Source organism: Neocloeon triangulifer, unplaced genomic scaffold (assembly GCF_031216515.1).
Source record: "Neocloeon triangulifer isolate White Clay Creek 2 clone unplaced genomic scaffold, ASM3121651v1 ptg000014l, whole genome shotgun sequence".
NCBI lineage: Eukaryota > Metazoa > Arthropoda > Insecta > Ephemeroptera > Baetidae > Neocloeon > Neocloeon triangulifer.
In genome coordinates, this window is record NW_026775556.1 from 2,259,170 (window position 1) to 2,271,696 (window position 12,527).

The 12,527-nt window shown below is 37.7% G+C and overlaps 1 protein-coding gene across 2 annotated transcripts in view; it reads left to right on the forward strand.

Moving 5' to 3' along the window:
• Nucleotides 1-2,936: 2,936 nt before the first annotated feature.
• LOC132201108 (contactin-6-like) overlaps nucleotides 2,937-12,527 on the forward strand; it is a 159,363-nt gene continuing 149,772 nt past the window's right edge. For both annotated transcript variants that reach the window (XM_059627020.1, XM_059627019.1), the window contains exon 1: nucleotides 2,937-3,233. In XM_059627020.1, coding sequence (XP_059483003.1) covers nucleotides 3,134-3,233 — 100 coding nt within the window. In that variant the 5' untranslated portion in view covers nucleotides 2,937-3,133. The remainder of the gene's footprint in view (nucleotides 3,234-12,527) is intronic.

Genomic DNA, 12,527 nt, shown 5'->3' on the forward strand with positions numbered 1-12,527 from the left:
TTAGATTTTTTTCCAAAGAGCCTTGGGATGGCAAAACGTTTTTAATAAACATGATTTGAGACTAAAAGGATAAGAGTTGAAAATAATTTTTGTATCTTTCAAACTTTTGAAAACTGTTTTCTTTTGAAGTATCCCTCGCAGCCTTTTCCTAAGGCTAAAATAAATAAAATTTGTATTTTTCCACAAAATGATCAATAGAGATGTTCGCATAAGGCAATGCCAGCGATGGACTTTGATAGCATGGCCAGCGGATGTTGCCAAAACTCTCAAAAACACACATTTCACATTGTAAGGTCGCAGATACGATCTCGGTGGAGTATTTAAAAGGTTTTGTGAATATTTTGCAAGAAAAGAAAAACTGAATGGGCGCAGAAAGCAGCAGCCTCTCTTTCTTTTATCATCAAACGAAATCTTTCGAAAGAAGAGAGAGAGCAAGTTTTACACAAAAGTTGGCCCGGTGCTGAAAGCGAGCGCTGTCACGCTCAGTGGCCGAAAGCACATCTCATTTTTTTCGCTCACTCGCGGAGCAAATTCTCTTTTTGCGGCCGAATTGTTTGGTTGATCAAGAAGAAGAAGAGCAGCAGCAAAAGACCTCCCGTAGTCGCTGCTGGAAACCAAAGAGCGAAAAGCCAACCAAGGTTAACAGGCATTTATTATTCTACGGCCTGCTGAGATAAGCAGCACAGATGCGATCTTTTTCACACACCCGAAAATATCCAAATGCTGCGTTGGGTCCAGCAGGAAAGGGAGTGGTCGTGCGTGTATAATTCCCAGCCTCCTTTTCACCAACTGCCCAAGAAAGTGAAAATTTTCGTGCAATTAACGTCGGCCACAAATCAGCAAAGCGCTAATAAATTTTCCCACCTTTTTTCCTTCGACGATTTCATTAGCAATATTCGCCTGGTGGCCGCACCGCGCCTATTCAGAATGAGAAAAAATGTGCTGTGAATCGAATCACGATAGCATCTTGATGTCCTTTCCAAACATAATTATCTTGTCTTACACTTCACTCTCTGCCGGTGTCTATTATGCATAACAAATGGAATATCCCTGATGGCTAAGTGGCCTCTCTCGGAGAACATCTGTAAGAATATATAAATTTTTCTTCCTCTTCCTCACTCGTCTATATTTTTAATAATATAATTCCGTCTGTGCTGACCAGCCGCCGCACTCACAAAAATGTCCAGACCCGCCGGCGAAACGGGATAAAAAATATTACACCTAATTTTCCTATACACTAGCCCTGATTCGAGCGGCTGATGTGCGTTTTTCTTTGTCTACCGCGCGCCTCTACATCTCTTTTTTTATAGTTGTCCGAATGATGCTCAGCTTGGATGGGCTCCTTAGATATGGTGAGAGACGCTTCAATTTTTTTTTTTTTAATCCGAAACGCATAGCGTGCAAAATGAGCAGTCGTGATCAAAACGCATATAATCAAGAGATTTGTATTAGAAAAGCATATAATATAACAAAAAATGAAAATAAATAAATACATAAAATTCCATTTTTAAATTGCAAGCTTTAAAAAAAAAGTTAATTATAATTAACTAGTTTAAGGAAAGATTATGTATTTAAAATATTTATCAGATTAATTCATTTAATTAAGTGAATTTTCTTAATTCTATATTAAATGGGCTATTATATGTTTGCTTTTATACTAACATAAATCGTGGAAAAAACAAAAGCTGTTTTACACCAGTATTAATGGATTCGTTTGAAAAGTCATGTTGAAATCCACTAATATTAATTTGCTATGCAACTTTGACAAGAAGTGATACTTTTTTGTGCTCGCATTTTGTATAGCTGCCTTTGCACGTAGCAATAAATCTCACTGAAAATTTTATGTTCAAACCTGGTATGTTGTAAAGACTTTATCATTATGCTTCTAGAACAACGCAAAATATAATTGAAATATTGAACAGAACGAAAACGCACAGTTTGCTGCTGGAGGTAAAAAATAAAACATTAATTGCAGATCTCAGGCGAAACTTGTTCCCTAAATAAATAAAGGCAGCGAGGCAAAATCACAAAAAATAAATATTATAATATAAAACAATTATTTTTTTTTTTTTTTTTGGAAGGCTATATAGAGGCTAATTGTATAAGAGGGAAAGACGGAATACATAAAAATATTTTGTTTTTACCAGCATAGAGATAATAGATTTTGTTTTAAAAATCCGCTGCATGCGAATATATAGGAAAAAATGAGCATTTATATAATTTATGACTCACGGCACTTGAGGTAAAATGCTTTGCCTGAACTTCAGGCCCTGAATAAAGGTTTCTATAAATATGAATTGATTTTTTTTACTGCACAATTTCAAGTTAATTTGTCCAATTTTATTTATCAAAAATCATATTGTCTGATGTAATGTAGTCCATTGCACATACACATTGAAACAGGGGAATTCTATAATATGTTAACATCATTGAATTGTTAAGATGTTGATACTAGTCATTAAATTCCAAATAATTTAATTTATTTCAACATAATTTTCTTGATTTAGCCTATAAAATAGCTTCATAAACTTTTTTTAAATTCATAAACACCAAAAAAGAAAATAAATATAATTTAAATTGTTTAAAATATATTAAATTAAGTCTTTAATTTTAAATAATAAAATTTTAAAATTATAAAACTAATTTTTAATGTTTACTGTGCGTTAAGATAAAATACTTTGTAAATTCATTCTTTCAGCACGTGTCGGGGGCAAAAATTAGAATTCTTGATGCGCAAAGGTCCACTTGTTTGGAGGAATGCAGAGCAGAATTAAAATTCTGGTGGTGCCGCGCTGTAGCTTTTTGCGCGGTCCAGCGATCGCAGGGCGTGTGACCGCCTCGTGTCGGGAGCAGCAGCTCCGCTCTCCGTTGGCGGCGCTCGCACGGCGGCGCGCAGCGCCGGCCACAGCCCCCAGACCCCGGCAGTCTGTGCGGGTCCCCCGTGTGGTACACGTCGAGTCCCGCTCGCTGGCAGTTCCTCCGCTCGAGCTCGCTGTCTCTCTCTCTCAACCAACCTCAAAACTCGTCTCACTCACGTGTGTGCGCTCCCGCCATTCACTGACAGAAAACAATTTGCATAGTTCCGTGTGTTTTTGACTCCATCCACTATTTATGTGCTAGGACAGTGTTCGCAATGTTGGCCAAAATGATGAACAGTCTCGGCTGGACACTGCTACTGATTTTGGTTTCGGATTTGGGCGCCGCCTCCAAGATCATCCCCACCGAGGATGCAGGTCAGTTGAATTATCTGAATTTATCAGGATGAAAAATTATTTTAATTATTTGTTTGAAATGAATTTTGCCAGAATATTCTTTTGAACTAAAAATAAAGTTCAAAGGGCTCGTTAATGGTCTGTTTAGTTTGGCTCGCTCTTTCCTTTTCTTAATTAGCGCTTAATTAGGGTTGCGCAAATCCGCCTTGAACTCTGCAGTCTGGCAGACCATCAAATTATGTACAGGTGCAAAAAAGAATTAAGTGAACTTGAAAGACCGGTCGCTCAATATCCTCACATGTAGAGACGCGTACGTGGTTTTTGGCGAGTAAGCCTCACGCTCAAATTGCACATCTCTTTCTGCGCTGCTCGCTGAAAACCGCGTGTTTTCGCAGCCCCAAAGTGCCTTTTCGACCTTCAAAAACTAACTCGGTTAAAACGTCATTTTCATTTATATATGAAATTTAATTACCGCGCGCCGGACCATAGCTGGAAATTAAAAGCGTTGCCTCTTGGCTTCAGCGATGAGCCGCGGATTATTTGGACATGTTTCGCAATGTTTCTCGCCTGCTCGTAAAAATGAGACGGAATGTAATTTCACTGCTTGTTCCTGGTATGGACAAAAGCTCGCTGAAGATGGCCGGTCGGTTTGACGAGAGAACTAGAGGGCTTTAGAGGCGAAATTAAACCCTTTTCTGCTGTGATTATGTTTCAGGCGCGCAGCGAAGCAGATGAGAAAATTACAGCTAATGCCGTAATTATTTCTAGATGGGTCTCGCTTGATAAAACTGGTTAGGGTCCGTCATTCTGAATCATTTTCAAAACAATATTTTCCCCCAAAATGAAGGAAAAAATTGAAAAGCCTAATAATATTTGGAAAAAAATAATTAATGATTCTTTTTATAAATTAAAATTTAAAACATATTAAGGAAATCGCTTTCCTGTTTTTGCAACAATTTTTAGTCAATATCTAAATTGTAATATAAAATAAACCACAATTTTTTTTTTTCATCAATTTGTAGACTTAAATAAAATTTATCAATTTATGTTATTTCTTTCAATTTGTTAGGTTTAATGGATTCTATTGTATGTTTTCTTCTAAAAGGGTTAAGTTCATGGCGAAATAAAGTATTAAGTGGGAATTTCTTTTTATGTGTTTTTTAATTGAATTGAACAGCAGCCCTTGAGAAAAAGCATGCGCTCGGCGAATATCACCGTAAAGCCGCAAAAATTCGCAGCTTTATGGATCAGGTTACTGGAGTGCTCCGGTTGGAAAAAAAACTCGAAAGCAGTGGAAAAAATTATGATGTTGCAAGTTGAGATCAGACCATTACTCACATTATATTGTTATGTATTTCGTTTCAACACCCAAAGTTCCCCCTCCAATCTCTTTTGTCAAATTGCTGTTGATTTTTCTGAGAGCTTTGGTTTTCATCAAAAGTGCGTAATGACGACCAATTTTCTCGCACTGCTCTCAAATTATAGTATACATGTGGAATTCTCGCACAAAAGATACAAATGCGTAGAGCGCGATATTTGCTGCTGGCTCCGAGTCCATTCAAAAGCATGAGAGAGCGAATGGCCGCTCTCATTGTAATTGCAGGTGTTCCGGGACTGAATCGGGCAGTAATTCACACGTGCATTTCCTGAGAAAAAGGAGTGGGCGGGGCGGCCAGAGCTCCCTGAATGTAAAACAAGATCAAATTCACTTCTCTCTCCCGCGGCCGACGCTCTTTTCACTCACCAAGGGGAGCATTTTAATGAAGAGCTTGACACGGATATTATATAATGCACATTAATTTTTTCCTCCTGCAACGAAAAAAAGTTGAATCGTAAAATCTTTTAGGGGCGTCTTGTTTGTTAGGACTGTTAATGAAGTCCCGGACGCCACTCCCTGCAGCTCTAACCTGATAAATTTTGATTCGCCGACGGATTTAATTACAAATCCATTTCGCCTGCCATCAAGCGTAAAAATCACTCAAAAAAGCGACTGGTATGTTTGTCGTGTTATTTTTGCCGGAGCGCACCATCAATTTTTTTTTATTATTGACGTGCTTGCTTTTTTTCACGTGGCCAATTAACCGGCGACAAATCGATCAATTTTGTGCCATCAAATTTAATTAAACGCGCGTCTGTCGTGTCTCCGAAATAAATTTTTATACTTTCTGGCGGCCGCTGGTAATTGTCCTAACAAAGTGCAAAAGTGCAGAATAACGATTGTCACGGCCATTTGGTCGGTTTGCAAGGGAAATGGCACGTACACACACACCTCTCACTTGGAAAAAAGGCCTGCTGGTGATGATGATAATAGTAGCGAGTCCGAGAGAGCAAGGTTGTTAAACCCGACGCTAGCTCTCGGCTTTGGCAGCGCGGATAAATTGGGTGTAATGTTTTCTTTTTTTACTCTGTGGCACAAAAACAGACTCTGTGGCGCATTATTTTTGTGTTTTGATGGAAGGATATATTTTGGTCCGGTCGGCAATGAGAATGCAGGATTGTCTCTTCCTCACGGATTAATATATTAATAAAAAAAATATATATGTATGGAAAGGGGAACAAAAATATGCCAGACCGACACTCTCATTTTTCCAATGCACTTCGGGGGTGGGATTGCTTTAATAACAGAAAAGGGAATAATAGGAGAGAAGGCAGGCGATGACACATCAACTCCTAGCTGCTGCCATTCCTCCAGATTTTTGACTATTGCTGCCAGATGATGATTGTATTGTGTGCAGCCGGGGAGTTCTGGTGGGTGAATTTGGATAATGGGGGTGGGCGAGAGAGAGAGAGAGAGAGCGATCGCAGGAGCAGACCTATCCGATTTAACGAGATGCTATCTGTTCTATTGAAAAGATAACATTTTCCTTTTGCGAAAAGAAATCTGCTTAGGAAGGAAATGATGCAGGAGGGAAAGGGCATGTGTTGTGACCACTTTAAAGGGAGAGCTCTTGATGGGATTAGCCATCCAATTTGCGATCGAACGAACGTGAAATGAAACCTTTTAGGATTTATTGCAATCAAAATGCAAATTCCGCAGCATTGGAAATAAATGTTTTGTGAAATTCAAGGAAAGCAATGGAGTGAGGATATGTATTTATTATTCTTCAAATGCAGTGAGGAATTTTGCCCAAATCCAGAGAAGACTTTATGGAATGCAGGCTCAACAAACCTTTCAAAATGAAATGAAACAATAAAAATCATTCATTTAATTGATTAATTAAAGAGTTTTTGCTTGTAATTCTACAGGTTTGAGCCAAATTTTTATAAATTTTTTTTGTTTCAGTGGATTCGCTTGTAATTTAAAATATTTGAAGAAATTTTTAAACACTTAAATTCTGCTATACCAAAATAATATTTTATTATTAGTATTCTTTCCATAATTTACAGAGCATTGAAGCTTCTAATGATAATTTGTAATCAAATGTATACCAAAGAAACCGTTTACAACAACTTTATTTTGAATCAGTGCCGGTGTTGCTGAGGGAACAGAGACAAACGCCGTCGCGCCATTCTTTGAACGCTGCCGTATCCAATTCTCGCGCAAAAACTGCTGAACACGTACAACGTCTAAAAAGTTTTTGCGCGGCAAACACCTTGCTGGAAATTTTCCGTCCTTCTCTCTCCTACAGGTGTAACTGACACAACACACACGCCGGAGAATATTTTCAAAGCATAGTCTATGTAGCCGAAGTGAGATAAATATTCCTCTCGAAGGAATTCTTTTATTCGGACGAGTAGCAGGTCGCTCTTTTTATATTCCAACCTGCCACGGCGCGCAGTTGCTCTCTTTTTTTATACAACAAACGCCCGCGGTTACGGCCTCTCATATTATTGAATTCATCTAACAGCCAGCACAGCAGCAAATAATAAATGCCCGGGTTGAGTTGGCAGTTGTCGGAGGAGAAGCTATGGGAGGAGAACGCCGCGATGAATTCTGCATTTCGGGGGTTTCGAGTTTCAACAAATATTGCGCCGCGAGACCGAACCTGCTTGCACCCTTTGGGAAAATTCACGGTCCGCACTTGTTATTATTCCTCGCGAGACGGGGGGATTCAATCAGCGCGGCGCCAAATCTCTCTTTTATGCATTCAATCAAATCGCTGAGCAAATTAGAATTTCGGATATAATATATTAAAGGCGCTTTTTTTAAAGAGCTGTCGTTTTCCTTATCGGGCGCTGGTTTTCTAAAATTTGTTTTTCTATTTCCTTATGGGCACAGTAAGATATTTGGAGAAAATTTTGTTTTGTCACGCTCATGCTGTTTAGTAGATTTCTGATTTGCGTAGCGGGCTGTGCGGGATTATAATTTATTTCTTGCTTGTCAAAATTACAAATTAACAAGATATTATACAAACAGTTTCTTTATATGTATAAGAAGGTCGATCGATATGCCGCTATTCTTTTATTAATTTATGCAATCCCCCCTTGCTTTATAATTCAAATCTAACCCAGAGAGTCATATAATTGGTTGCACTCAAAGAGCCTCTCCATCACACTTCTTCATTTCGCAACTGCGAATCTAATTTTGCAATTTATTCCAGAAGTGCAATACTCGTACCAAGTGGAAGGTTTTTACAAACACACATGCGCGAACAAATGAAGAGCAGATAGAAGTCGTCGGCTGGAAAAGGCAATATCATGCAGATGATATTGGAAATAAATTGGCTAGGCTTGTATGAAATTCCCTACTAAAAAGGGCTTCGGGAGATGTCGCGAGTCAGAGCAAAAGGTTAACAGGAATGTTTCATATTTTTCGTTCCATACCGTTTCTCTGCTCTTTGCGAAAAGGAAATGCTTGCTATATTTCACTTGGTAATTGCCTCGGTCATACACACAGCGAGTGCAATATTGAAAATCCAATCCTGTCCGTGCCGATATTTATTTATACAGAAAAAAATACGCTGAGCAAGCGAAATGCATTTTCTATTAAATGGCTCTCTCGTTTATGAGTTCTCTCGTCCCATCTTTTCTCGGGGTGTTTGCGCCGCTGACCTGTGCAGTGCTTGATTATCAAAGGATTCTCCAAGGCTTGTTGGCAAAATATCATTACAGTTCCGACCGAGAGCAAGGTGACCTCTTTATTTCAGCCGCCACTGCCATAACCTGCATCGTTCTCCGGCGGGCCGACAGCCATAATTCGCTCCGTGCATAATTGCACACGGTCGAACTTGATATTTGCTCAGCAAATTTACCACAGCAGGGCTTGCGGAAAGGTCGCCTGCTATTGATTTACGCTGTGGCACCTCATTTAGCAATTTAATGCTTTGTTGATATTTAACGTGTCCAGCTTAAAGGGCATATTTAAATATATAGACGACTAAAGACACAAAAAGATACATTTTTGATCCAAATAAATTTCATGCAAATTTATTTTAAATTTCGCAGAGTCATTTTGATTGATTTTGATTTCCCATATTTCCTAGGAAATATGATGACGAAAGTTCATTTATCATAAGGAAAAAGGGAAAAATTTTTGGAAAAAATCTATTGATTTATAAATAGTCTCCGATGGACCAATATTATTGACAATTTGGAATTATATCAATCATCCCCATTAAGATGATAAAATAAGCTTTTAGATTTATCATGAGTTTAAAATTTAACAACAATGCTTTTGCTGGAGAAACTGATTACCCAGAGCAATGAATTCTTTCACATTTGCATGTTCCATCTTTTTTCGCTGCTGAAAATACCATAAATTGAAAGTAGAATGATTAAACTATGGCAATATCCACAGCAAAACTATTATTATTTTTAAATACTGATAAATTGGAAATGCTGATGATTTTATTTATTAAATATATCAGCGCCTCCATAGCTGCATATTGCATGCAAAAATCAATTAATTTTCTCTCAAAAGCTGGTATACAAAATAATTTTAATATCGCAAAACGAATGAATAGAGTCATTATCGGCAGACGCGTCGGTGGGTATAACAGTCCCATTCGTCCATCCACAGCCGCCGCAAACAAATATAAAAATGCTAATCGCAGCATCGGCAGGGCAGAAATTATGGAAGAATTTTCAATTAATGGTGCACACACGGACAGAGAATGGATCGATTTGGGCCGGCCACAGCAGCGAGCCGATGGAGATGCCGGGGGCATAAATCACCAAGTAATGGCCACATCCTGCAATAATTTATTGCTGTGATGTAATAATTGCCTTTTGCATTCGCCGTTTTTATTTTCATTCCGGCCAATCATTGTTTTTTCCTGCTCCCCTCCCCGTCGCAATAATTTTGCGCAGTGACACTTTTATCATGTAACAAATCATAAATCGGTCGAGAGTGTGCGGTGCTCTGTGTACTGTGGAAAGTAGTGTAACATTGACGAGGTCGTTGGAACGGAAAAAGTAAAATAACACGTGGAAGAACTAGAACTGCTCCACATATTTTCAATCGATCTGTTTCATAATCGGCGATCGATCATTGATTTTTAATTACGGACGCCTCCCGAACTAATACCCCTTTTTTCTGATCTCTATCTTCCTCCGTGTAATATCAAATGTATAAAACCGGCCCCCGCGGGAGAGATGAAATATTGATTTTTTAATATACTTGGTAGCAACAAAACCAGCAGAAGGTTATTTATTTCACGTGTGTGTTCCACGCCGCCGCGCGAACGAACACAAGTTAATGCATAAAAAAAAGGAGAGGTCTACACAAAATGTATAAAACCCGCCGCATTGTTGCCAGCGAGCGTTGATAATCAATTTTAAAATTGGAAACACGCGCTCTATGCACTCGAAAAGTTATTAGTCCCAAACTGCTGAGCCCCTCGCCTCCTGATTTATTTGATTCGAATCCCCCAACGACGCGGCAAGCAACATAATTAGGGGCGCGCAGGAACCAGTAAAAACTCGAAGAGAGCACGTTTATAAAACATGCAATGCAATAACACTTGAGGAGATTGTAAGAATTATACGTAATAAGAAGCAGGGAAGCGCCCCCCTAATGAAACGCGCTGCGCATAATGGGCGAGAATTAATGATTGTAAAAGGAAACAATTCATACAAAATGCGTGACCAGGAATAATTTGTTTTGTTTTAAAGGGCAGAGATATTATGGTCAGAAAATGAAAAAGCCAATAAATACAAAGACATTTACAAAACTTCAACTAAAAAAAATCAGCAAGGAGTGTGCATTAAATAAAATTATATTATCACTAACATTAATAACATTTATGTTAAAAGTCATTTGTGATTAAATGTTTATTTAAGTAATTTTAAGAATTGATAAAATTTTATTTATGTGTAAGATAAAACTAAAGATTTTCAAAGTAATTGTAAAAAGGAGAAACAAATATTTACCCCTCTTCCTATTAAAATACATATATAAATTAAATAATTTCTTTATTTAATTTTATCCTTTAGTAATTCTTCTGATATTCACCGTATTTCTTCTTGAAGTTTTCCAATTTAGTGAAACAGCCAAGTGACATTCATGAGCTGCTCGATTCAGACCCGTTTGAACGGAATGAAGTGCTCAGTCGTCGCAGCCAAGAGGGTGTTTCATCATCCACTCCACCTAAATCGCATCCTGCCCTAGGCAGCAAATAAAAAACACACCCTTCAAATCCGAGCTCTCGCGCCAGAGCTCTCTTTTGTCGCGGGGACGCTTTTTAATCATTTCGAACATACGCACGCTGCACGCATCAACCGGCGGCACCAAGAGAATAATAACACATTAGAGTATGGAGCAATGAGGCGTGTTATTGAGTTACACACGCCCTGTCGCGCCGCACAATCTTCCTTTTAAACAACTCGACTGAGTGTCTCTCCTAAGTTTCGATACAATATTTGATTTAATAACGGTGAAGATGATCCCCTTGTTTAATTGCGCCGAATTAATTTTGTACACGCGTGAAATGAGACGCAAATGAAGAGTGAAGAGCTTCATGGATGTAGATGTAATCATTTTCTGAAATTTTCAAAATAATTGTTTTTAAAGTTTTTATCTCCACTTTATAAAATTAAACAAAATATATAATAAAAAAAAACAATTTGATGCAATTTCCAGCAGTATAATTCAAGCGCAAATAAATTCATAATAAAAACTGAACCCTTTTCTCTAATTTGAAAATTATATGCTATGCAAATTGCTTTTTTTATAGCCAACACAGAAGAGAAAATTGAAACCAAATTGAATATGCTGAAATTCTACCCTACTTTCAATATAAACCGTTTAGACATCCTCTCGTTCATTAACAATAGGCTCAATTTTTCCCTTTTATGAGATGAAAAGAATGGATATCTTTTTACCTTCTTTATTTGATCCGCATGACTGCTAATTAAGTACACGTAAATTAGCACTGGAAATTGCCAATAACAGAAATTTCCTCTCTTAATGACCAAGGTACATAGACGCAATTAATTATACCGAGTCCGGTGAAATCAGCACCGCAGCCGCGAGGATGTACGTTATTGAATTGCCAAACAAATTTCAACTCATTAACGAACTGCATGCAATCGGTTGCACATGTGTCATGTACTTTTGCTGCAGCATCCGGACTTGTTGATTGCAAGTGGTTGGCGGCTGATTGATCTTTAATTGAAACACAATAACCATTTCTATTTCGTCCAATTGCAGTCTGTCTCTCTCTGTGTCGCATTGTTTTAATTAACCGTTGCCGTTTGCAATTGTTGGGCGAAGGATGAAATACGTACCTAGGCTAATTGAGTTTTCACGTCGCTTCGCAATGACATATTATATTGAGTGTGTGTTTGTACCAGTGAACATGTCGTCGTCAATTTCCTTTGGCGCAATATTTGAGTCAGGCTGATGCCTTGTTAAAATAATTCCACTAATATGTGACGCTTATTTGCAAATTTCCACGTGATGCCCTCTGACTTGCCAATTGATAGCACAAAATGCTCAGCAAAAACAATTATGTATATTTGAGAAGCTTTTAAATTGTGTTTGATTAAAATTATCAAGTACTATTATTGTAAGTTTTAATTCCAAATTAAATTAATTAACATCCTCTAAAAACATTTGTACAGTACAAAGATACACAAAATCTTCCAGTGACTTTGTTTTTGATATAATTATCATTATTCAATAGTGGTATCCTTCACCTATTTAAATTTTGCTAAAATTTAATCTACCTCATTATTAGAGAAAAGAGTGTCAGCTTAGCTTTGATTTCAAAATTGAAATCCTAAATACTTGAAATTAATTAATAACTGTCCATGAAATTGGAAATAATTCTCAAAAAGTAAGTTTTATTGCGCGTTGGTTTTGAAGTTAGTATCTAAAACGCCTTCATGCCCACTAATAATATACAATTCGGTATATGTAAATTAAAGCTAGAA